The 25,658-nt window shown below is 37.4% G+C and overlaps 2 protein-coding genes and 3 long non-coding RNA genes across 5 annotated transcripts in view; 3 read left to right on the top strand and 2 right to left on the bottom strand.

Annotated features, from left to right (window-relative positions):
- The window catches only part of LOC136257307 (cystatin-A-like), a 215,893-nt gene that overhangs the window by 3,043 nt on the left and 187,192 nt on the right, over window positions 1–25,658 (top strand). The window lies entirely within an intron of this gene.
- On the top strand, window positions 5–2,474 carry LOC136257310 (uncharacterized). Its single transcript, XR_010701900.1, has 3 exons — window positions 5–161; window positions 2,097–2,202; window positions 2,262–2,474. It is a non-coding gene; the product is annotated as an uncharacterized lncRNA (long non-coding RNA).
- Window positions 2,737–3,409, bottom strand: LOC136258665 (uncharacterized). The gene is made up of 3 exons (XR_010702916.1): window positions 3,264–3,409; window positions 3,080–3,188; window positions 2,737–2,974 (listed from the first exon to the last, which is right to left on the bottom strand). It is a non-coding gene; the product is annotated as an uncharacterized lncRNA (long non-coding RNA).
- On the top strand, window positions 6,960–7,600 carry LOC136258795 (cystatin-A-like). The gene is made up of 3 exons (XM_066052147.1): window positions 6,960–7,134; window positions 7,234–7,335; window positions 7,421–7,600. Exons 1-3 carry the CDS (start codon window positions 7,072–7,074, stop codon window positions 7,526–7,528), a joined length of 273 nt encoding a protein of 90 aa, XP_065908219.1. The 5' UTR covers window positions 6,960–7,071; the 3' UTR covers window positions 7,529–7,600.
- On the bottom strand, window positions 10,740–12,993 carry LOC136258796 (uncharacterized). Its single transcript, XR_010703006.1, has 3 exons — window positions 12,900–12,993; window positions 11,559–11,630; window positions 10,740–11,056 (listed from the first exon to the last, which is right to left on the bottom strand). It is a non-coding gene; the product is annotated as an uncharacterized lncRNA (long non-coding RNA).

Here is a 25,658-nt window from a genome sequence, read left to right as displayed (position 1 = left end):
GGTATGCGACTATTGGATTGAGATGGTGATTTTTATAAAATTATTTGTACCGTGTAAAACGTTCGTCACGAACGGTATAGCTAGCTGAAGTATTCAAGAAAGGATAGATCTAGCCTGGTATAACCTGGAATCGTTAAAAAGTTCGCACCTGGATTGTTGGGGTGAGCCAATATTTTCATTGCCAATGGTTTTATGTGTAATGTTAAACCCCCTACTTTGTACCATGAAGAAGGCCGTATTAAGCTGTTACATTTTACGTGAAAGTAGATATCATGTTGGCCATTCCTGCTAGAACCTGGAAAAGGTATAAAAGTTATCTGACGCTCCATAACAGAGCCTTGAAAACCTGCTTCCAGTGTAGACGCGTGTATCTTGCCAATAAAATTTTTTTTATTAAAAGTCGCTTAATTGTTGGATATGCACACATACAGTAGTCACAGTGGAAGTCTAATTATTTAACTTGCTGATGACTTGATCTGTAAATCTAGCTGATGAAATTTGAAATTAATTACTAGCTAATATATATAGTAATAATTATTCACAGCAAGATATGCAGTATAGCCATACATGTATGTGGCTACTGCATATCTTGCTACGAGTAGTAGGCAATGACCTTAAACTCTGAAAAAGACACCTATGAAAGATGATAAAGTAATATTTAATTGTTACCGATTTAGGAAAATTTCCACCTGTCAGATAAAAGATGTTGGAAGATTTTACTGACCAATCTCTTGGAAAATGTTCTGTAGCAACAAGAGTCCATGAGCATCACAAGGTGTCAATTTTATGGGTTCCTAGCAACAATAAAACCTAGCAATAATTTAATGATTGTGTGACCTTCATCTATTTGCATAATTATATACTGTAACTAGAATACGTATATAGTTACATCATGACAGTTACTGTAAGATATAGAATCCAAATTGTAAAATGATTGCATTTATATAATGGTATAATAATTAATAGGCAATATCTGAGTGAACTATTTGGGAAACTGAACTCCATTAACATTGTACGTACGTACATATGTCCATGCAAGCCCATGCCTACAACAGCCTGATGGCCAGCTATGTACATAACATATAGCCTGTCAATTGTCTTTTTGGACAAAGTTAATAATATTATTGTAATGGGTGATTTATAAATGGTAATAGCTGTAGATATCTTGAAGAAAGGCCATATATATACAAGAATTTCTCACAAAGCAGCTCTGCTTGATTGTACTTTTGTTAGGCATTAATTTATCCATTACTATATGCCTGCTGTGCACTGTAGGTAAACACAGTAGTAGAAGCTAACAAGTGTGTGTGTTGAGGTTACAAATGTACATAATTATGTAAATCAAACACTTCTGGAACTCTATTACATACTATGCTACTGACAATTTTTTTCAGTGAGAATACATAGTCGGGCAATTTGCATTACACCTACAGTGCCATACAATAAACTGTTTGGTTACACTGTAGTAAAGTATGCATTATTTTTATAGCTACGTATGTACATAAAAAAGCTCATGTAAAGTCTATAATACTGGTTAATAATAATTATTTCAAAATGCTTTTAAATTACTGTACACAAATGAGTGGCAAGGAGTAGCACAATGTTAAAGGCTTCAAGACTTTTTCGTGCACCGTGTATGCAGCTATACAGTAGGTATTGAGATGCACATTTCTATCAGTGATAGAGTATGTGTACATTATACAGTGATTCCCCTGAACAGCTATAACCTAATCATGTTTATTATAATCAAATAGCTTGCAGTTCAAAGTGTGAAGCCTTACACTAGTATGTGTTTTTGTGGGCTCAAATTCGTTTGATAACCATTTCCTTGTCTGAACATAATCAATTATTGGCATTTGTGAGGGTTTGCTCAACACACAGAGCTTGCTAAGGATTCAACTGTTACAGTAGCAATTATATACACACTATTTTAGAAGGCACACACAATGACACAACGTCCAAAGGTTACAGTATACTTCATAGGATACTGTATACTTATTATAGTAAACAATTTACATAATAACTGATGCTTGTATTGTAGCCATGCATGTACAATATGCATGTCAAGTAAATGACTGAAAGTTTGTGTGCTTCAGGTTATTAAGGTTGATGCAGAGAAAAGACTTGGCAAGCGATTTGCAAAGTACCAAAGCCATAGATTATGAAACTCAAACTGTTGGTGGGCTGAACTTCAAAGTTAAAGTAAGTTTTTCTAATTAATTTATACTTTGACCCACTAACTTATTATTGTACTTTTATAGGTTCAAGTATCACCACAAACACCCTCTTACATTGAACTAGTAGTGTTACGTGATTTGATGGGCAAATACAAATTGATTAAGGTGGAGTCAGTCAGCTCCTAGTAAATTCATTTTTACATAATCAATAATTTTTGTATATAGCTTCTACCTATAAAGTACATAATAAAAATGTCAAATACTGTGTATGTATATATATGTGTCTCAGAGAAGAGTTTGATACAACTTGGTATTTATGAAAAAGTGAACTACGTACTGTAACAGTTACCAAATATGGAATGCTTGCTGGCATAAAAGTAGTAGATACATCTGTACTGTACACACTCTTTTAAACATTATTACTGTACAAGCATGTGGCTCACATACATGGTTTAATTGTGTCTCGATAACCTTCAACAAAACTATGTACATGTATAAAATGTGTTTGTAGCAGTTTAATTCAAGTTATGTGGTCTTTATGCCTTACATAATCCACTGTCTTTTTGTATTAATTTTGTTCATGCTGCATTGTAAAATTTCTGTTACTACAAGTTAATACATTTTGTACATAATTCAAAGCTTCAACACAACAGATTATATTAAGCAGTGCTATGTTTGTTCTCAAGAGTCTAGGGTTTCTCCATGATGAGGAGCTTAGCAGAAGTCAGAGAATATTGGTCCTCCAAGTTTCGGAAAACAACGAGCTCAGCATTTTGTGGAAAGTCAGTCACTTTTATCTATAGCAACATAGTGGAAATTACATTTTAAAAATCATGTTAAAATAAATAATTGTCACTAGCTCCATAGTGTATGCAAACACAGAATGATGTAGTAATGCTTACAATGATCCTAAAGTTAGTTCCAGCTACCACCTGTGTCTGATACTCAATAGCCTTGTACACTTTACACTTTAAAAACCATTCCAACCTGTTCCTCAGCAGCTTTTTTCACCTAACATTTAAACAGAAAAATTTTAAATCCTATATTTACCATAAACTGCTGTATTCAGTATGATGCTTTGCTCACCTTATCAGCTATGTCCTGTGTTTCTTGAGTAGCAGGTTTTGGTTCAGACCAAGCACCAGATTTCCTTGCATCACTCATTTTGAGAGAGTACTCTTACACTGTAGGTACGAATACAAGTACTGTATATTAAGTGTCACAAAACTAGTTCTGAGTAAAGCAAGCATAAAGTGAGGGTTTTTATAGGGTGATGAAGACAAGCACGTGCATCACAGTCTAAGAAACCACAATATTAAGGAAGAATCAAGGAAAGTTACATCATTGTTATGGTTTTAGAATTTTTCCCAGTAAAGTTTTTATTGTGGTCATTGGCTTCACACATTGAATAGTTGACTTCATTAGCATATGTGACCATATTTGCAAAAAGGGGTCTTCCACACACATCCAATTCTATGAACTCAGAAAACCACAACTCAGTATAAAACATTTCATTCACTAAGCTATGTTGGTGCTCACTACTGACCAAATTTCAAGTCAATGACCTTTTCTAATCAGTTAAAAGAGTCATTAAAGTTAGTAATTTGGATGTGTGTGCATGGAAGATCCCTTTGGTCACACAATTATTACACATGATTATGTAAACTTCCTTTGCTGACAAAATAACTTCCTGCTTAAACAAACATGATAGGCAAACCAACAAGTTTACAGTACAGGTATGTTTACTTTCACCAACAAAAGGAAATTAGGAATTCAGCTAGGTATTAAATTCGAGATTCACTTATGCATTGCTATAATGAGCTAATGAGTGTAATGAGACAGCGTGGTACCCAATAATTAATAACTTGATTGACTTAAATTAAAGTTAAAATGAAAAGTGATGTAACTCACAGAATTCAGCAGTTACTGGAATACTGGTAATACTTTATTATAGTTATATCATGCTCCAAGAAGCATGATAGTATATATCATGCTACAAGAAGCATGATGGTATCATGCTCCAAGAAGCATGATGGTATCATGCTCCAAGAAGCATGATGGTATCATGCTCCAAGAAGCATGATGGTATCATGCTCCAAGAAGCATGATGGTATCATACTCCAAGAAGCATGATAGTATGTGAATATGTACTGCTATACATTAATTAAATTAATTAATTAACTCTTTGAAACCTAGTACAACTGGAGTAGTACTGAGTAACTATGCCGAATTGATATTATTTTTCTTTCTGCAAAGAGGACACAAAATTAATGAGACAGTGGCAGGTAGCTAAATGTAAGGAGATACCGGTAATTGAGGAAGCAGTTAGGATTGGTTCTGTTATGATTAGTTTATATCATTTCATTAGCTATTAGATAATCGCTGGCTAGCCATGTCTCTTCACTGTCTGTCACAAAATTGGAAACAATGATCAATTGCAGGACTGAAACATAGTCCTCAGCTGCAGTATACTATTACTTGTGACCGGATTTGCGAAAAGGCTTTATCACACACAAAATTTGACCCATTTTTTGAACTTTGAAGCTTTATAACATTTCAATCATGATATATATTTGTCTGAAATTTTCCATGGGTGTGTGGTATGTAGCAACTGCAGTATCAGGCTGCATTTAATACTAAAAGCAAGCTAATCAGTATAAGGACTCTTTGCTGGTATGTAAAATATGTGCAAAAGGTACCTTTTTGCAAATCCGGTCAAATTTACAATGTTATAATTAAAATTAGTTCAACCACATTAGCTTATTGAGTATCGTTCCCAAATCTAGAACCCTTACTTGGCTAAGGAAATTGAAGCATTAAAAATATGCAAAGAAGGGCCGTTAAGATGACAACACTTAATCTACACTGCCATAATTTTAAGCTAGACTGAGACCTGGATAAATACTTGCATTGTTGCAAAGAGGTGACTTGATTAAGGTGTTTAAAATATTTATCAGTTATTGCAGTAAGACGCTAAGACCACATTATTATGCATCGTCATTAAACACTCAATAGATGACCAATGGACAGAAACTGCCAACAAATATAAGGCCCTTGGTCTATTAATTTATATTGCCTCAAACTGTCCACCAATAATTCTGTCAACTAGCTATGTCGCTTTATTTTAACTTTAATTTGCAATAAACCATAGAGTCTCACAAAAGTTTTGAAGAAAGGCTTTACTGGACCATAATTATGACAAATTCTTATTTATTATTTAAGTTGCCTTTTCTTCAAACACAGGGTAAGTTTATACCAGCAAGGAGTGAAGATAGCTTCAATAACACAGTGGCAGGTAACAGCGATGAAGTGTATATTTACCTGTAAAATGAGGAAGCTGTTGAATCTAGTTGTAATAAAATAAATGTAGCTAATTTCAACAAGCAGTGAATCAAGAGAATATATGAAGGGGAAATATGACTGGAAATATTTGCAGTACAAACTTGTGTGGTTTGACACCATGCATATGGCTGATCCCAGGTAAACATCACTGACACACTAGACCCACACTGTAATCTCCACAAGAGCTGATCGGCATGTAGCTTACAGTCAATTTAGAACTGGTCCAGGAATGGATAGGGGGAATCTGATTGCCTAAACCATTGTGATGGCTGGTGATAGTGTTGATGCAATGTGATTTCTGCCCAGTACTCTGAATGTCAAAGTGTGAAGAAATTCAACCAAGCAGTGGGAGTATAGGTCAGACTCATGAATATGGCTCAGCAAATTTTCAACCTTGTTTAACTAATTAATCAAGAAAAAGAGCAGGTATTGACTATAATATCTCTAGAATATGCCTACAACAACAACAACAACCAACACGTATCTATAACTTATTATTAATGCACACCCTCATATACCTGTATACATGTGATTGTACTATACTACACTGACAAGAGTATTTCATAAAACGACAATGTGAATTTTGTACAACTCTACAAGGCTATACACCTGTACAGATTATTATGCATAGCCCTGTACAGTTTTACATTGATGTTTAGGCTAGCTATCTGTGTTAAGTAGTACTGAGCTAGCCACACCTGTACATGTACTTAATAGAGCTATACAGTTTTGCACAGTAACTAAATTAATGCACATTTAGTCTACAGTATGACACAAAAATTAATGATAACATTCTCGTTTTGTTTGTGAAAGTAAAGTTACCGTAAAATGTTTGGTTAACTTATCATGCATGTTTATTTTAGTAGGAAGTTATTAATGTCATCAAAGGAAGTTTGCATAATCATGATTTCTTAAGAAACCAGTTACAGTATGTAGTGTAATTACCTATTAGATGAAATCATTTCACTTTTAAGATAGCTGACCACACAATTATTATGATCTATGTGGCATACTGTATGTACAGTATAATAGCCTCATTGTATTAATATTGTATAGTGATGAGTAAACATAATTATCTATTATATTGGAGCTTTCTGTGACCTTGATTGCATATTAATATATTATTATCAATGGCTGTGACCTGGAGAGAGACAGGAAGGAGAGAGAAATCAAGAGAAAGAGAGCTAACTACATAATTATCATATGCATCAGGGTAGATTTTAAGTTAGATTTGAAAGATGCATGTATATAATAATAATATTAAGTTTAGAATGTAAACAATTTAACAATTCTATGTCAGTAAATTTGATTCTGTGAAGTCAGTGATTCCAACTTTCCAAGAATCCAAGTGATGATCTACATAATAAATATAATAGCTAACCTTCCTTGCTTGTGGTTTCTATGATGTAAAAGCTTGTATATTTATGGCCCGCACATACATGCTATTCTTCACCCTATAAAAGACTCTTACTTTTGTGTCTGCCTCATTCAGAGCTTGCTTTGGTACACTGAATAATTATACTTGTATAGATATCTAAGAGTCTTTCCCAAAATGTCAGGTGCATATTCTGATCCAAAACCTGCTACTCAAGAAACGCAGGAGATAGCTGATAAAGTGAGCAATTTTTATAATGTAACAAGTCGAATAGCGAAAAGTAGTACAAAGTGACAAATAATATTGTATGTATATATATATATAATCTATAATCAATAGGTGAAGGTAGCTGCTAAAGAAAAGGTTGGGAGGGTTTTTCAAATGTGCAAGGCTATTGAGTATCAGACTCAGGTGGTAGCTGGAACTAACTTTAAGATTATTGTAAGTACATTGGTACTTGTGTACATTTTTAGCTGTAGTGATATCTTCACAAAATCAACATGATGTATTATTTATGTTGCTGTAGGTGCAAGTGACAGACTTTCCACAAAATCTTGAGATTGTGGTTTTCCGAAGTTTGAAGGATCAATTTTCCCTGACTTCTGCTACACTCCTCATCATGGAGAAACCCTAGACATTTGAGAAGTCCACAGCAATGTTTATTTAACAAGACTCCATTGAATTAGTATTGAATATGTTTCTATAATATAATACATGAAATTAAACATTGCATCTGGAAATACATTATGTGGGGTACTCTAAAGAGTAGTGGGTACAGGATGCATGCAGTTGTTATCAAAACAAGATTACTGAATTGTAAAGTACATAAATTATACATAGGAGAATGGTGAACATCATTACTCTTGATAGAAGTCATGCATGTGTATGATAAGGGTACTACTACATGCATGCACATAATGGTTAAAGAAGATGTGAGAGTATAAAGTCTAAAACATACATAAGAAAAAAATAATCATCACATCAGTGTGACGGGATTTCTGAAAAGGGGTCTTCCACACACATCCAATTCTATGAACTTAGAAGACCGTAACTTACTCTGCAAGAAACATACAAACCTGAAATTTTTTCATCCATAAAGGTATGCTGGTGCTCACAGCTGAACAAATTTCAAGTCAATAGCATTAATTTTTGTAATCTGACAATTATGAATTGTCAAAGTTGGTAAAATGGATGTGTGCGGAAGACCCTTTTAATTTGCAAATCTGGTTACAAGTTTAGTTACTTAAGGTGTTTCTGCTGATTATATTACATACACAGTAGATTATTTTCTCATATGCACATAGATTATTCTCTCATATGTATTCATCGACCTTTAGATGTAATATGGACACATGTTCATTGCACCCTATAAATTCATCATGCCAATTTAGTTGCAAATTTTGTACAAAATTGTTATATACATTGGATTATCCACAAGTTCTACTGCATGTACATGTTTAGCATAATAATTATTATATGCATAATGTTTAAGGCCAAAAATAATTAATGTTGCAAAATAATTTGCTATAGCTATGTGCGGGCAGTGGCGTAGCTACCATTGAGGCAACCAAGGCAGCTGCCTTGGTAAAAAATGCTCAACAATTAAGGCTGAGCAGGCCTGAGGTTTGGCACCCCAATTTTTCATTACTAGACAGCATATAATACTGTACCACACAGATAGAATATTGCATACCAAAAAGGGCTGATTTTCATCTAAATTGAAGTACAATGTACAAGTATTGACCTGCATGTAAAAAAATTGTGTATTAAACAAAAGTGTATGCAAGATGTTACAAGTTAGTTGATTCCATTAAACGACGGCTCTGACATGGGCTGAAATGTAAGAGAACTAATAACCACCAAACTGGATAACATTAAGTGTCAGTGTTAGCTAAGTGTCTTCCTAATAAATAATTAAATAACATAATAGCAGTCACGTTTTCAAATGATACGTTTGCTTCCTCTGTAACATTGTATCTAATGTTAACTGGCCTGATGGTTTTCGCTTTATCACTCACGTGGACACTTGTACGCACTAAATCACGTTTTATTCTAAATAGAGCACACCACGCGCTAGTTGTGAGTGAGTTGGGAAAGACAGCCTTATAGCCAGAGATGGTGTGGAGGTAAGCTGCAGGTTGTTGTAGATTGTGTATATAATCAATACCATAGGTTCTTAGCTGAGTTCAATGCTCTCTGCTGTCACTGACATTTTCAGAGGGGGTTTCCTGAAACCCTTGGAACCCCCCTCCCTACGCCCCTGTATACCTTATAATTGCCTGCAATTATCCATGAGTGTACTGTAGCTACTAGTATCTAGCAGCATTTTAATACTAAGAGCAAGTTCATCAGTGTAAGGAGTCAAGTGTTACACCATTTTGTTTGCTGGTATGTAAAATGAGTGGAAAAGGTACCTTTTCACAAATCTGGTCACATTTTAACTCAACTATTCTAAAGAACACACAGTATACCAGCTTGTGTACTTTCAAAGCAATAGCATTTCCACTGTGGAGAAATGAAGACATTTATTATAAAAATGCAAGATGGAAATCCATGACAAATAAGGCAATAAATGAATATGTACAAAAGTCAGAAGAAATCAAGAAAATAATCTACAAGCGCTTACATAAACCATCATAATTATATGGGTGGTGGCGCTATTGTATTTTGTGGAACTGTCAGATACTTTGATGAAATGAAATGTTAAGCAGACAATGGGATACATTGTTATCAAGACTCACGGTAGTGAGTCGCGCGGCCAGTAAAGCAGAAACGCGCCGCAGACAATAAATTACGCGACCACTACGTGAGGATTTTACAAGAACGAACGTTGTCAAATTCGGCCTTCCTGTAATCCACCCGTCACTTACGCTATCCCTCTAAAACTCTGGAGTTGAACTCATCGTGTCACTAGTAACTACCACACAAGCAGTGAAGCAAATCCATGCCGATTGTTTCGTGATCGAGGTTGCCGACATCAAAGGGGAAGTTTCATTTTTATTTTTTTATTTTATTTTTATCGCATGCGGTTAGACGCAACCGCAGGTGTATGCCTTGCGTTCCTTTGTGCATTCCGAACATTGATCGCCCTGTTATCGCTTCAGTATTCACTCAATCACCTCAAGATTCACATCATCGATTTCACCATACATGATTACTCTACAGTCGTGATTTCAGCACCAAACGAAGTTTCAGTCGTCCTCAGTCGACCTAGAGGCCAAATACAAATCCCAGATTGTTGTTTTCCGCAATACTCGCTTGGCATGTAGGGCAATGTGTCTTTAAACTGTTCTGAAAGTTTCGTTCAGATTGAAACATTTGTTTTCGAGAATGGCTAGTTTGAAATTTGAATGTAATCGTCCCCACGTCATTGGCTCTCTAAGAATTTTACTCGGAATTTAAAGAATGACGCAGAGCACAACTGCGGTCACTGGGTATTGATGAACTGGCGCTCTATGTACTAGTTAATCAGTACATATATAACCACCAAGAAGTGTGCTGCCATAGATTATAGTCCATAGATATAATCTATGGTGCTGCATACCATCCTTCGTTTTAAAATTAGTCGCCCCCACATAATTTGTCCTCTAAGGGTGCGGCTTAAAGAATGACACAAGAGTACAACTGCGGTTACCAGTTGTTGACACAAGCTGTGAGTAATTAGCACATGTAGCTAGCACTGGAAGAATACTAAAATTTTCCTGGGATCAGGAAACATGCAGTACAGGGCAGAATTTCCTGAAAAACCAGGAAAGTCTATAGAAAATTCTGCCCTGTGCTGCATATTTCCTGATCCAGGAAATTTTAGTATTCTTCCAGTGTAGCTTAAAAGGAAGTGTGCAAAATCGCCTAATACAATTGTCACCATGCATTATTGCATTTTATAGCACCCCCACACAAAATTACACATGTAATTACAACATACAGAGGAGACACATGAATACCAAACACTTTTCACAACAATAATGTAAGAATTGTACAATAATGACTGTAATATAACTGCTATGCAAATGTTTTCCAGTGGCCCGCCATGGTAGCAAGTCTCACATGACGGCATGTATATTCATCCAAACACAATGGGAGTAATGAGTAAGTATGATGACAACAAGTTGGTATGACTCCATTTGTAGAATCCAGATGAGTGGGTGTGGCTCCAGTATGTCTAAACAGTTAACAAACATTCCTGTTATAAATACGTGCTAGAGTTGCAATATAATAGTATAGTATTTAAATGCAATAATACATAGTCTCCATTGCATCACTATCAAACGACACTAAGTGGAGGATATTGTTGCATCTCTAGTATGTACACTCTATCAGTACAACCTATCTTAATGGCCACTAGTATAGAAAGACAACCACTCTTGAAAAGCCAATTCCAATTGAGAATTTATACAGTTACCTGCTGAATGAGTGAAGGTGGCAATAAACAAGTTCCATAGAAATTTATACACGTGATCTGATCCTGTCAGTGGATGAGATCCACTTGGCCAGGACAAAATGTGACTCAAGTGCCCTGGATGATCCATACTCAACCAACATATGACCCAGTGGCACAATGGAACTGACTATTTATAGAGATAAAATTATATTTATTTCTAAGATGTGTGGATGTGTGGACACATTACAACACATTACATGTACATACAAGACATGCTACGTACTGTTTTAGCATTTCAAGTCACCACATTATACACGTACAAGTCAACAATGCTTCATAGTGCCCATCAGTAAACCTGAAGAAAAGTTACGAAAAATAAAAATTCACATAAGTACAATGAAACCTCATTAATATGGCAGGCTGTGGGACCAAAAAAATTGGCCTGAATAATAAGGTGGCCTTATTAATGAGGTCATAAGTAATGCTTAGCTATATTTGGGACCTACTAGAGGTGGCCAATATAATGAGGTGGTCTTATTAAAGAGGTGGCCACTAAGTGAGGTTTCACTGTACGGTTAACAATATACACTGAAACTTGCAGGTCACTTCTTGTGGAAGATTGCTCTCTAAACAAAATGACACATTCAGAGATTGTATTTAGATGGATGATACAGTAACGCATTGTGACTTCAATACTCGTGATGTGTCACTGCTAGGCAGCAACCATATACACGGCACTGCCACATCGCACTTGCTCGCAAACACAATTTTGATAAAGATTTTACAAATTGATAATTAAGGGGTGTGGCAACTAGCTGTTTCGCTCGCAAGACTGTGTGGCAGCTGTTTCCCTTCTGTACAAGTGGCCACCAAGACAGGTCCACTGTGGATGAAAGCCAGGCATTAGATATTTGGTATTTCATGTGTTGAAGACATTCCAGGGCTTCTGGTAGTCTCAAATCTCACCACAGTTTAACTCAGGCAGTGTTGTGGTCACCACTAAACTACTGGAATGCTGTGTTATGTTCATCTTATGCTTGGCTACTATATTGTAGAACTGAAATGGATACTCTGAAAAATATATCCTATGGATAATGACTTCATCACTTTCTTCATCAGGAGCTTATAAGGACCAATAGTGAAACTTTTACACTTGGGGCTGACAGTCAACTGCCTATGTCTGAAGCAGTGCTTTTGGTGCTCTAACAGATTGGCTGCCCCCTTGCTGCCAGCACTCACTGTCTCATACGCTGTCATACACTAAATCCATCTCTATAGCCAGTTAGAACAGCATGCTTCTTACTTTTTTTTAAGGCCGCATAATGCAGCCACCTCTTTAAAAGGCAAGGTTAAAAAATTTTGTCCCTACGGCCTGAATAATGACCAGTTTTCACTGTACTATTAGTGATTAGTGATCATGGGGGATTATTTATTAAGATACTAAGAAATACAAACGCTACAACCTCTAAATATAGCAGTAAATTTTTTACCCTGGTCCAATGTCTCGTAATAATCGTGACTTCGTGAGAGACTACTGTGACAAATACATGTTTATCATGATATGTGCTAATCGCCTTTTTACAATTAAGTTTTACAACACAAATACATGTATAGTTAAACTCACCAATTGCGACTAAATCCCTTCAACACGAAAAGACAAGTAATGAGACAACCTTGGACTAGGAGACAACAGCCACACAAGCCTATTCTGGTGCGTTTATTTAGTAGTAATATAAATTTTAAAGGCGTTTATTTACAACAGGACATAATTACGTGCCCCAATATTGTCTCTGTACATACTTACCTTTTCTTTACTATTCTCATTTCATTTCACAAGATCTCTTGGCAGGGGCGTAGCTTCTTCACTTGAATTAGTCAATGCTTGAAGTAGATCGAGATACTCTAATAGAACAGTCACATTTCTATAAGTGCCATATTTTTATATTGTAAAGTGTGTAAGTAGCTAGTAATTTAAACTATAAATCCGATGCTAAGCAGAAGTTGTAACTATGCTAAATATTGATTGTTGTGTTACAACTGTTTTGTGACTGCTCTAATAGAGTATCTTGATCGTTTCAATGCAGTACAAGATGAAAAGCAAAGTGTTGCTAAGGGTTTACTAGTTAAAATGGGTGTTAGTTGACTGCAGTTGAATGCCACTAACAGGGCCGTCCAGAGAAATTAGAGGGCCCAGGGAAAAGTTATAAGAGGGGACCAGGGGCAAGGAAGGGTCTAGATCCTGACTGCTCTATTAGAGTATATCGATCTTTCTTTAAACAGGTATTCAAGTGGCCCCTTTCGGGCTGTGGTAGGGGGCAAAATACCCCAGTTACCCCCAATGTGGGCGGCCCTGGCCACTAAAATTACATATTCTGTCACTGTAATCTGGGGTTTCTGTCAAAACCATGGAAACTCACCTACTGTTATCAACAGTGCATTAACAAAAAGTATTGAAATCCCATCCAAAAACAGCTTATAGCTGTAAAAAAAAGTGCGCGTCCAAGTAAAGCAGAGTTAACTGCGACAAAAAGTAATGATATCATAATGCGGCCATGTGCGAGGTGTGCAAGTTGTAAAATTAATATTAGCTAATCAGATAATACAATGTTATTGTTAAAGTGTTAATGAGAACTATGTGATGCTGCTAGTTTTTAAGTGTGTGAGCATCTTCATAAATGCCACATAAATTTAATTCTCAATAAAGCAATGTGTATAGATTCTCTGATAGTAATAAATAGTTTGAGTTTGGCCACCTTTCCTGTATACAGCACTGCTACGAACAAAGGAAAGGTGGCCAAACTCAAACTATTTATTACTATCAGAGAATCTATACACATTGCTTTATTGAGAATTAAATTTATGTGGCATTAATGAAGATGCTCACACACTTAATAACTAGCAGCATCACATAGTTCTCATTAACACTTTAACAATAACATTGTATTATCTGATTAGCTAATATTAATTTTACAACTTGCACACCTCGCACATGGCCGTATTATGATATCATTACTTTTTGTCGCAGTTAACTCTGCTTTACTTGGACGTGCACTTTTTGTACAGCTATAAGCTGTTTTTGGATGGGGTAGATTATATATCAATGACTACGCATAAATCAAGACATATTATATATAATCCCTTTCCTTTGATTTATACTTTTCAGACTTATACTGTATGCAGCTCATGTTTTTCGTAAAACTTCCAACCCAGATGATTGATCTTTATTAATTTTGACTATGTAGAATTCCATCAGATCCTACCAGATCAGCAGGACTTAGCACAATTCAAGACTGGATCTGCCAACAGTATGATGAATTTTTATCATATATTGTCCTAAATCAAGATGTCAGTTTCATCACCTATGTAGTAGTTGTAACATGGGCACGAGTGATTTGCCTGAAATATACATATACACACGAGCACGAGGGCGCAGCCCTAGTGCGAGTGTGTATATTTCAGGCAAATCACAAGTGCCCATGTTACAACTAATATATTCTACTTGGGTGAATCACCTGCAAGTGTACATGGAAACTGCTGGAACGCTTTGCGAGTGTATTTATATGGGACCATGTGACTTTCGATTGTGGGCAACGTCGTAAGAGCAACGACAAGGCACTGCTGAGAGGCCGAACGTAAGTGTATCGTCACGAGCATGCAGAGCGCTTCGATTGTGGATACGCAATTAAACACAGGAAGCCCAAATACGAGTTGAACAGCTCATAATGAAGCTTCAGTGCACTATAAAGTACTTGCTATACTAGCCATGAATAAACTAAAGCAGTGAATATGTTTACAGCGCTATAATGGCCTAGCCAATTAAGCGCCACGCCCAGTCACTACGCGTGTGTGACATCGCGCCAGGTGTCAAAACGGCAATGTAAAGACGATTCAACTACACTAAAGTACTTACTTTACTAGCCATGAATAAACTAAAGTAGTGAATACTATTAACACTAATGGCTATATCAATTAAGCGCTACACCCAGTGTCTGTGGGACATCCCCCCGTGACTATTGAATGTAACATGTTTAATATAAACTAACCTGTGACCTTCTTCGTTCAGTAAAGCAATGAACTATCTTCTTCCCCAAGTCCATGATCTATGCCTTGGCTCACTTTATACAAAAACTAAAACCCACTATCGATCCTGTGAAGTGTCGCTATATTAAAGGAGAGGAGATCACACAGTTTCATCAAAGAAATCAAATGATTTCTGAGAATGCTTGGAATGCATTAATGAGAATAGGAGGTAGTATATACAAGTTATATCACTCCTAGGAGGGATATAACTTGTATATACTACCTCCTATTCTCGTTACTGCATTCCTGAGCACAGCTAGCAGTGCTATTATACCACTTATACACCTTCTCTTCACTTTGAAGTGAGGTGTGAAAGTGGTATATATATTATTATAGTCATGCGAGATATCATGCCATCAATATTCTTTTATTTTAAGGAATGCTTTATTTTAAATAGGTTTGCATCATGCAGTAAAGCAAATTATATCTAAAGCTAAATACATCTCAGCTCTAGAGAATAGAGTAGCTAATCAGATCAAAATATGATCGTGCTATTAGAGTATCTTGATCTTCACTGAACAGAAACTGCTAAGCGAGACTAGCTCCTCCCCTCCCTCTTCCCCGAAAAGAAATGAAAGCAGAGTGCCATCCGGCATAGTCAATAGGTATATGGCAGTGCAAAAACCTGCGTGATATTATACGCATACCAGGTTAGGCCACTCCAATTGGTAATTATGTTTCTGGTCCACCGCCCGCATCCTTTTTTGGAGAATGCAAAATTTCAGAAATACATGGGGAAAATGCCCACATCAGATTTTTTAAAAAGCCAGATTTCAGAAACAAATATTGGGCTGGAACAAAGATGCTAAATCAAACTGCTAAGTATCATAATTTTCCTTTTATCAGTGAGTCCTTCAAGAAATGGGCAGAGTGCATAGTACGGATCGAAATAATCTATTAGGCCATTCCAAATAAATTCTCTGTTTCCCGTCCACCGCCCGCATCTGGTTACTGCCAGCTCTAAATATTCCATTATTCCGTATTCTTCCATTATTTTCCGGTTATTCTTGCATACTGATAGACTCAGTAAAAGCTATCTTGAAACAGTGTCAGCTCACGTGTCAGCAGTGCTTTCAAGTCAGTACAAACGTCGCGTTTGTGTTATTTTTGCAACTTACTAAGGAAAGAACAAGCTTAAGCATGTTTTTATGCAGCCTTTTTGGCTGTTCCAGGCAAATAATGGCTTGAAAGGCTAGCCAATCTTATAATGAAATAATGGAAATGGACCGTCCGCCCGCATGCGAATATGCCAGTGTCCAGGACGGGAAACAGAGAATTTATTTGGAGTGGCCTAATAGAACAGTTAGAAAATCACAAAAAAAATCATAGTAGACTACTCTAATTGAGCAGTCACTTCATTGTTGCTTTGTTGCTGAATTCCGCTCGCACGCATCTAAAACTAAACTTCAAATGACCAGAAACATAAAAACAAATTGGAGTGGCCTTAGGCGCTATACTCAGATGGCACTGTTAGGCGCAATCTGTGAATTTGCGCAGTTTATAAATTTCGCTGCGCATTTTGTGAATTCGTAAAATGCGCAACAATTTATAAATTGCGCAGGTGTCGTGCTGCCATATGGCAAGGCGAGATGCAACACGTACAGCTTGTTGTATCTGTTGCCGACCTACTGTCGTTCCAAGTGTTGGATCACGAGATTTCCTTATGGCAGTGTATGCGAGGTGTGAATTTCACTATGAGTTTGTGAGGTACGTCAAAAGAGGGTCACAGAGAGCCGGCTATTCGAAAGGTTCTCAGTGTAGAGGAAAATATCTTGGTCCCAATCACACTTCCAAAAAGCAAAACAAAACAGTAACGGAGGAGAAGGTGCAGAAAATCATGTTTGATATCAGACCGTTTTGAATGGAGTGGAAAGAAGTGATGCTCTAATTAGCCCTGCCTTTCATTACTACAACAAAGACGTTTGTTTTGTTAAACTACCCAGAGCTGAAGTTGGAACAAACGAAGGGTAAGAAACTTTGTGCCTGCCCTTCACAAAATTTTGTAATTATAGAATGAGAATGACCATCATTTAGTTGCAACAGTTGAGAAATTTTATGACATAGTAGAGCTGCGTGTGCATTCAACTGAAAATGGACATGTAGACTACAAGAAAATACCGAGCTTGCAGAGATATGGAAGTAATGTATGCTATCATATTCTCAAGCATCACAAAAATTTATAGCCACTAGCCATACATTGTGGAGATGGGTGATACCAATACTCTGTACTGAACAAGTAGTCCGGTTCCCAAGTTTGTAGTAATGCCAAGTTGTGAAGGACCAGTCAGGCTGGATATTAGCTGATATTTTTGCAAGAGACCAAACCTTTGTGGTCCCCATCGACCTATCAATTTATGGAACCCACCTATCAATTTTCTGATATATTAGTTTGTAAAAAGATTGAATAGAACAGTCATTTGTTCTAATAGAGCAGTCAGTAAGTGATCTCAGAAGGAATCTGTAGGGATATGCCTCCAGACCCCCTAGTAAGACCATGTGTGTATTTTGTACATGGTACTCAGCTTTACAACTACCTGGAACAGACCCCCTGCTACGGGCTTGATTTCTTCACTGTTCAACGTTGCTTGGTACCTTAATTTGGCATACTGCAGTACGTATAATGAGAACATCATGGACCTATGTGAGTCTTCCTTTATGTATCTTTGCTGACAGCGGAAGGTGTTGATTTGTGGTAGCTAGCACCATGCATGTAATGGCTTCCCTCAAAAATTATTATAATTATGCACCTATTAATTGCTTCAGCAATCAGTTTGATATACATCATCACATTGTGTCATTTGTACCATTAAGAAACATGTACGTGTTTGTTTATGTTGTGAATAGTTGGATTTCTTGGTGAACCATGCAGCAAATTTCTTTTCATCGTCTGTTGTATTATACCGATGAGTTATGATGTGTCACATGAATTATAATGTTTGTTTATTTAGAATCATTGGATGACTATTGTCAATCTTGTGGAATGATTAGTTTGGATGATGATACAACTGACATGGTGAGGTCTAGTTATGCATACAAATTAATGTATAGATTCCATAGGTCAGGTGTAATAGTTGCTCATGGGGGTACCATGAACGGTGTTTAGGAAGACATGTGGTTATAGCCAGGCAAGATGAAAATGGATACAACTTTTCTGGGTCTTGCTGTTCATCAAATGGATTTGTAACTCATGTATTAGAGCATACTAAGTTATATGTGTAACACAGCATACCTGATTCCAAGCACTATATTATATGTCTGCACTAATAACTGTATCACACAGAGGTGACATTATATTATGTAGCTAACCACGTGTTGTTGGGTTACATCTAGATGCATGGGATAACGTGAGAGTGAAACTAACTACGTGTATCATTTAAGGTTGGACATTAAAGATATGATGTTGGTCTTGAGTTACAATGTACCAAGCCTTATGTGCTGATATGCATTTCATTACTGGTGCAGCATGTGCAGTGTTTGCATGTGCTGGACAACTGCTAGGAGAAGTAAAACATGCAGACTGGACTGTGCCCATCAATATCAGCTGATCAAAACGAATGGCTTAGCCTACCACAAATGCTGTAGTATACGCAGTGCAACACTGAGAAAGAAAGACAGTGCACCTTATCCAGGCCAGCTGCAGAGTACGCAAAGGAACCTTGGAGGGAGAGATAGTCGGGTAGAATGCGTGTGTATCCATGTCCCTTCAGCTAGTTAAAGGGGGAAAAGAAGCCTGTCATTCCTCCCTGTGATACGTAGATCTACTTGAAGCGGCCAAGAAAGTAACGGCGGTACCCAGTTCATAAAATGCGCAGCTCATACGGTAGTTCACAAATTTCGCAACAATTTATAAATTGTTGCGCATTTTATGAATTCACAAAATGCGCAGAGCAATTTATAAACTGCGCAAATTCACAGATTGCGCCTAACAGTACGATTTTCCGTACCATACGCGTGTAGTTGTACCATACGCGTATACGCATTATGGTATGTACCATACGCGTATGGTACAAAATAATAACCCAATAATAGGGTATTGGTAAAACCGAGAGGGGAGCGGGAGCGGGAGATTTCTTTGTAAAACTGGAACCGGGAGCTGGGAGATCACGTACACAATACTGCAAGCAACTGTAACTTTATTTTTACACTAAAGATGGTTTATTGATGCAGAAGAGGACTCATGCAAGTAGTGTCCCTTCCTTCCAAACATGAGACCTTATACGAACTAGTTATAAGCTAGGGAATTGCAATACTTTTTACAAAAGATCGAGATACTCTGATAGAGCAGTCAGCCACTCTTATAGAGCAGTCAGCCACTCTTATAGAACAGTTTCATAATAATATTATTATATTCTGTCTCTTAATCTAAAAGTATAGCGTTAGAGCAACTTCAAAAAGATTATGCTGGGTGGGAATCATGCTCCCAGAAAGTCACCCATCACTGTCTGCATTTTGTAGCTGTATCTTCAAACATCATGTGTGACTTTCATTGCTATAAGACTCTTTGACCTGCTCCACCTCATGCTTTACTACTTAATTGTTCTACTAAATCAGAATTAATCTTGGGAAAAATTCTCATTTTGAGTTCTGTCTCCATGCACAGTCCCTGAAGTGATGCATGCCGATGTGAACACTCCGTTATAGTATTGTCAGACTCACTGTTGTACTTCTCATGCTATGGCTTGTTCGACTGACTTAATGCATGGTGGTAGCTAAACTGTATTTAATGCATTTGCCTGGCAACATCTTGTTCTTTATGAAATCCATCCTGATTGATTGACATCATTAATGTGACCCATCTTTGGAAAACCAAACAGTAAAAATGAGTAGTAAATGCAAGTGACAAATAGTGAGTATCACTAAGAATTTGTAGTGAAGTTCACTATTTGCCACATTATTCACTACTCATGATTTTTTTATATAGGTGCATGCATCCTTTCTCAATCTGGCTCAATGGTCAATTTTTCTGTGTTGTACCTAAAATATAAGGCATTGAATATTTATCTATATCTTGTGTTAAATATTAACTTGATAGCTACCTCGAAGCATTCCAGAGGTATGGCCAATGTGGGCTATATAGACAATGATACATGTTATTTTATTTAAGAAAAGGACCAAGAACATAACAATCAGAAATCTCTTTTATATAATTATTAGATGCATGCATGCATGTATGCATGGTATAAGAATGGAAATTTGTCCTCAAAGTGATGGTAGCAACACCAAGCCAAGATAGATCATTTTCAGTCATCAGTGTTAAAGAGTAAGAATTATCCACAAAAAGCTTCTTATACGTATGTAGTCATGCGTTAATAACATAATTTGAATAGTTAATACCATAAAGGCAGCATTGAATGATTCATTTACTTCAGACTCTCTTAATAAACATTTCAAAACTGTAGCAGTGATGTGTCAGTTCATTACATCAATCTGCTAGCTGACAACTTTGCAATACCTGCTACTTCATGTGACACTAATCCATTCACTTTTGCTGAGATTCCTGAATCTTTGGTCCTGTCTCAACTGAACTCTCTGGATCCTAGGAAGTCCACAGGTCCAGATGGCTTGTCTTAGGTTCCTGAAAGAGATAGGCTGCTCCATTGGCTACGTTATACTGTTAATGTACATTCATTGCAGAGTAGAGTTGTTCCTTCAGACAGGAAGTGCTCACATATACTCCAGTTCATAAAGGTGCATGATGCTTTGGACAATCCTAGCAACTTCAGACCAATCTCTGTTGTGTCTGTTATTGCTGTTTATTTTTTTGTGTATTTGTTCAGCCATTTTTATAATTTGCCTTAAGTTAATTGTTGCAATTGCATCAACGTATATTTGTTTTGTATGCATGTGTTAAGTTTTGTACTGTTAGCTAGCTATGTTCATTAATTTTGTCTGTATTATATGCTGCTCTGGCAAGGAAGAATGGTAGTTGCCAATTGTCAGAGGGTAATTTTTAAATCAATCAATCAAATCAGTCTGATAATTTAAGAAACTTTCATTGCTAACTCACAAAGAAAATTTCTTGCTGTACAAACTTCAAATATTTATTGAATTTATAAACTGACAATAGCTATTAAACTGTGAAAGTGCATGCACCATCTGGATCTAGCAGCTGTCTACACAACCAGAGCAACAATAACTCGGTAGAATAAAATCAGTGGAGCAGGTCAAAGAGTCTAGGTAAACTTATAGCAATGAAGGTCATGCATACATGGAGTGAAGCATACAGCTACAAAAGGGAAGACAATGATATGGGTGACATTCTGAGAGCATGATTCCCACCCAGGTAAGATTTTTTTAATTTGAAAACAGTAAGACTTTTCACCTTGTTATTAAAAGTACATTAACAAGCTACTGGCAGTTAGTGGCAGTTAAGAGACAGAATATAAGACAGCAGGGCCGGAGGAGGGAAAATTGAGTTGGTCAGGCCATTGACTATAATGTTGAAATTGCTACTATATACATGCCAATGAGAGAGGAGCTGTTGCACAGTGTGCAAAGCACACTCTGCAAAGTGCAAAGCACGAGCATTCTAGGGGGGTCTGGGGGCATACCCCCACAGGAAATTTTTGAAAATTAGACACTCAGATATGCACTTTTAGTGATATTTCACTGCTAGCTAGCTATATAAATATGCTCAAGCCTATCTGTTGTTCTGCAGACTTTCTATACTATGTATAATTGTAGACTTGACATATAGGGGACACAGCATGAAACTTGCTGTATGGTTCATTTAATTATAATTAGCAATTAGAAGTTTAAGGGGGGTCTGGGGGTGCAACCCCCAGGAGCTGCAGAATTTTTGCAATTTAAAGGCTTGAAAATGCCTTAAAATTTAAAATTGATGCTAAACTTTAAAAGTACAACTAGCTAGCAATTTGCAACTTTCCCCCAAATTTCACAGGAACCCATGCAGCATGGCCCCCTTTAGCTAGGATATAAGTACTATACAGTGAATTCACACACAGCTACAATAAAAAGCTACACAGCTACAAAAATACAGTATACTACTATACTGGTTTGTATGAAATGAACGGATCATCGCGTAAATATACTAGTGGACAGTCACGAGACCAATCAGTATTCGAAAATGGCGCGATGTGGGTGAGACTGAGAGTTTGCTCAGTATCTCGACAGGAGTGGGTAGTTGAAGAGGAGTGATTTCTACTCAACATCTCATCCAGATGGCCACCATGTAATGTATGGGTGTACAGCTTCTTGCTGCGGAATGAGTCATCTGGTTTGTCACTGCCAGCCCTTCGCCCAGTAAAAGAAGCCAAGAGAGACAAGCCAAGGAATGCTAATGATTATTTTATGAAGATTGAATTGTGATATAAGTGTGCTGGTTTAGAATCAAAGAAAACACCTGCCTTACACGTGATAAATGCCAACTGTCAACACACGTGATACGTACTGTACGTATAACCCACAATCATTTCTGTACAAAACCATACGAATGCTATGCTGTACTGTAAGGTAATTGGAGGTACTATACATGTAGTTCTGTGCTTTAGTTAGGCTGAGAAACTAGGTAACTACTCGTGTCATGCATTTTCAATACCATCTGTAAAATGTACGTAGCTACATGTGAAGTGATCGTCCAAAGATTGCATGAGAGTAATATAGTTCGAGCTGGTCAGCTAGTTAGTTCAACTCCAGATTATTGGTCCGGCTCAGGCCTGACCAACCGGACCGTCTCCTCCGGCCTTGGACAGTTCTATAGTCTAGAGTGGCCGGCTGACTGCTCTATTAGAGTATCTCGATCTTTTGCATCCGGGTCACATTCTCTCCGGGTCAGACCCGGTTTACAATTTATCCGGGTCTGGCCCGGATTGGATCACGTGAGAAACGAAATTGTTCATTTGACGACGTGGAACTTATAAATGCTATCGCGTAGCTCTTTCGTGAGCCACGCCCACTTATCGCATTACCAACATATGCTCAGCCACGCCTATTTGTTAGTAAGTGCAGTATGTAGCACGAAACTGAGGGTATCTATGGTGAGGGGTAGCTATTGTCAATAGGTGAAGACCTTTTTTATTTTTTTTTTTGGTCTTAAACCTACAGCTAGGTAGTCTGGCGTAGCCGACCCTCGCGCTACGCGCGCGAGTCGGCTACGCCAGACTAACAGCTAGGCTGAAGTTGCAATATTTACTCAACATGAATCGAACGCTCAAAATGTAGACTCGTTCGCTCGCCCGAGACTAGCCGTAACACGTCTCGGCTTTAATTAATCTGGGTCACATCCGGGTCAGTGGGTCATCCGGGTCAGTGGGTCATCCGGGTCAGCAGTAGTGACCCGGTTTCAACGTTGGTTCGTATAATATCTCATAATCCGAGTCATATTTGAAAGGAGGGGAGACTACTTGCATGAGTCCTCTTCTGCATCAATATCTTCAATTACTTATCCTTAATTAATTAATTTACTTACTTAATTACTTATACTTAATTAATTTACTTACTTATTTACTTACATTCTAATTCAATTTGTAACTAATCATTGTACTATGCTCATGCATATGAGTCTTACAATTATAAAATATAATATAATAATAATAAATCATCTTTAGTACAAAAATAACAGTTGCTTGTAGTATTGTGCACGTGATCTCCCAGCTCCCGGTCCCGGTTTTACCAAGAAATCTCCTGCTCCCGCTCCCCTTCCAGTTTTACCAATACACGATTATAAGTGGTGCACTATAAGGGTCTGGAATAGTTCGTGAACGTAAAAAATTTTCAACACGTTATTGGTGACGATTGATTGACTGAGTAACACCTAAGATACAAAGGGACAAAATGAAACTGATCTTCCTTCGAATCTTTAGCCTGTTCTGATCGGAAAATCCATTCAATATTTTCCGCCTACTTTCCCTGTAAGGCAAGATGAACCGAGCTTGTTTGTCTATATTCAACCGTACTTGTTGAAGATTCAATGGTAGGGAGAAGGCAAAACCCACACAGGTCGGTAGTCGTCTTTCCCAGAGATCTTCTTCAGTTCGTTCTTCAGTAATTACACTATTTTGGCAATTAAAAGATTGCGTGAGCCAATTAACACTCACCAACCACTGGTGAGAGCAGTATTTTTAAAAAGGTATTGGTTACTGAACTGAAAGTTTTTTATTTTCGCGTATAGTAGTTTTCCCGAGCATTCGACTTTAGGGAACGCGTCTAGTAGTTTCCCCGAGCATTCGACTTTAGGGGACGTGAAAAGTAACATTAGCGTTAGGGTTAGGCTCGGGTTCAGCTTTGGTTTCTTCTTCACCGTTAGGTTATGTTCTTCTTATAGTGAGACTACTACGTGAGTAGCATATATAAGGTAGAAAAGTAGGGGTAGTGGGTAGCTAGCAGCAATAGCACAGTGATAAGCTTACAGTTCCAGTAGTCCAGGGTTCGAGCCCAGGTTGAGTTTTGTGGTTTTTTATTTTAGTAACCCTTTTTTGTCTAAGTTTTACTGTCGGTTCAATAGCGAGCCCGGCTTATTGAAACGACTTTCGGTTCAGTAACCACTGCCTTTTTAAAATCACGAACTATTCCAGACCTTTGTAGCGCGCTGCTTATAATCTCTAATCGATAAGCGGCTGCGCGGAAAGGATCTGGCCACGCGAAACTAATAGCAGATGGCATGGATTCCCAACAATGGCCATTCCAGGCTGAATAGTTTACTGGCTATTGATGCAGTAATGATACTGTTCAACCATTGTTAGGCCACTCCAAATAAATTTCCTGTTTCCCGTCCACCGCCCGCATCTGGTTACTGTCAGCTCTACATTATTCCGTATTCTTCCATTATTCTCTGGTTATTCTTGCATACTGACAAGCTTAGTAAAAGCCGTCTTGAAATAGTGTTAGCTCACGTGTCAGCAGTGCTATGAAGTCGACATAAACTTCATGTTTGTGTTATTTTTGCTACTTGAAAAGGAAAGAGCATGCTTTTTATAGCTGTGCCAGGCAAATAATGGCTTGAAAAACTGCCATTTACATTGTGAAATAATGGAAATGGACCGCCCGCCCACATGCAAATATGCCTGAGGTCAGGACGGGAAACAGGAAATTTATCTGGAGTGGCCTTAATAATACTGAGCTTAAAACTTGTTAAGAATACACGAGTGAATACGCTTTGCTCGATCATGTGAAAGTACATTTATTTTTACTTGCGGAAATTTATTTTCGAAGAACAACAGGACTTGGGAATTTATTTTTGAAGAGAAGGGAGAAGGGCCTCTTCGAAACATCCGAAAATAAACTGCTATACGGTATATGACCCATGCACAGTTCCACCATATTTGACACAGTGCGTACACTACTA

Source organism: Dysidea avara, chromosome 6, assembly GCF_963678975.1.
Source record: "Dysidea avara chromosome 6, odDysAvar1.4, whole genome shotgun sequence".
NCBI classification, from domain to species: Eukaryota; Metazoa; Porifera; class Demospongiae; order Dictyoceratida; family Dysideidae; genus Dysidea; species Dysidea avara.
Note: the sequence above shows the minus strand (reverse complement) of the source record. Positions and strands in the feature narration are given on the sequence as shown.

Bases quoted from the DNA above. Each gene is read 5' to 3' on its own strand.
- LOC136258795 (XM_066052147.1), top strand. From the start codon at position 7,072: ATGTCAGGTGCATATTCTGATCCAAAACCTGCTACTCAAGAAACGCAG. The intron at 7,135-7,233 runs GTGAGCAATTTT...TATAATCAATAG, and splicing joins CGCAGGAGATAGCTGATAAA to GTGAAGGTAGCTGCTAAAGA. The intron at 7,336-7,420 runs GTAAGTACATTG...ATGTTGCTGTAG, and splicing joins GAACTAACTTTAAGATTATT to GTGCAAGTGACAGACTTTCC.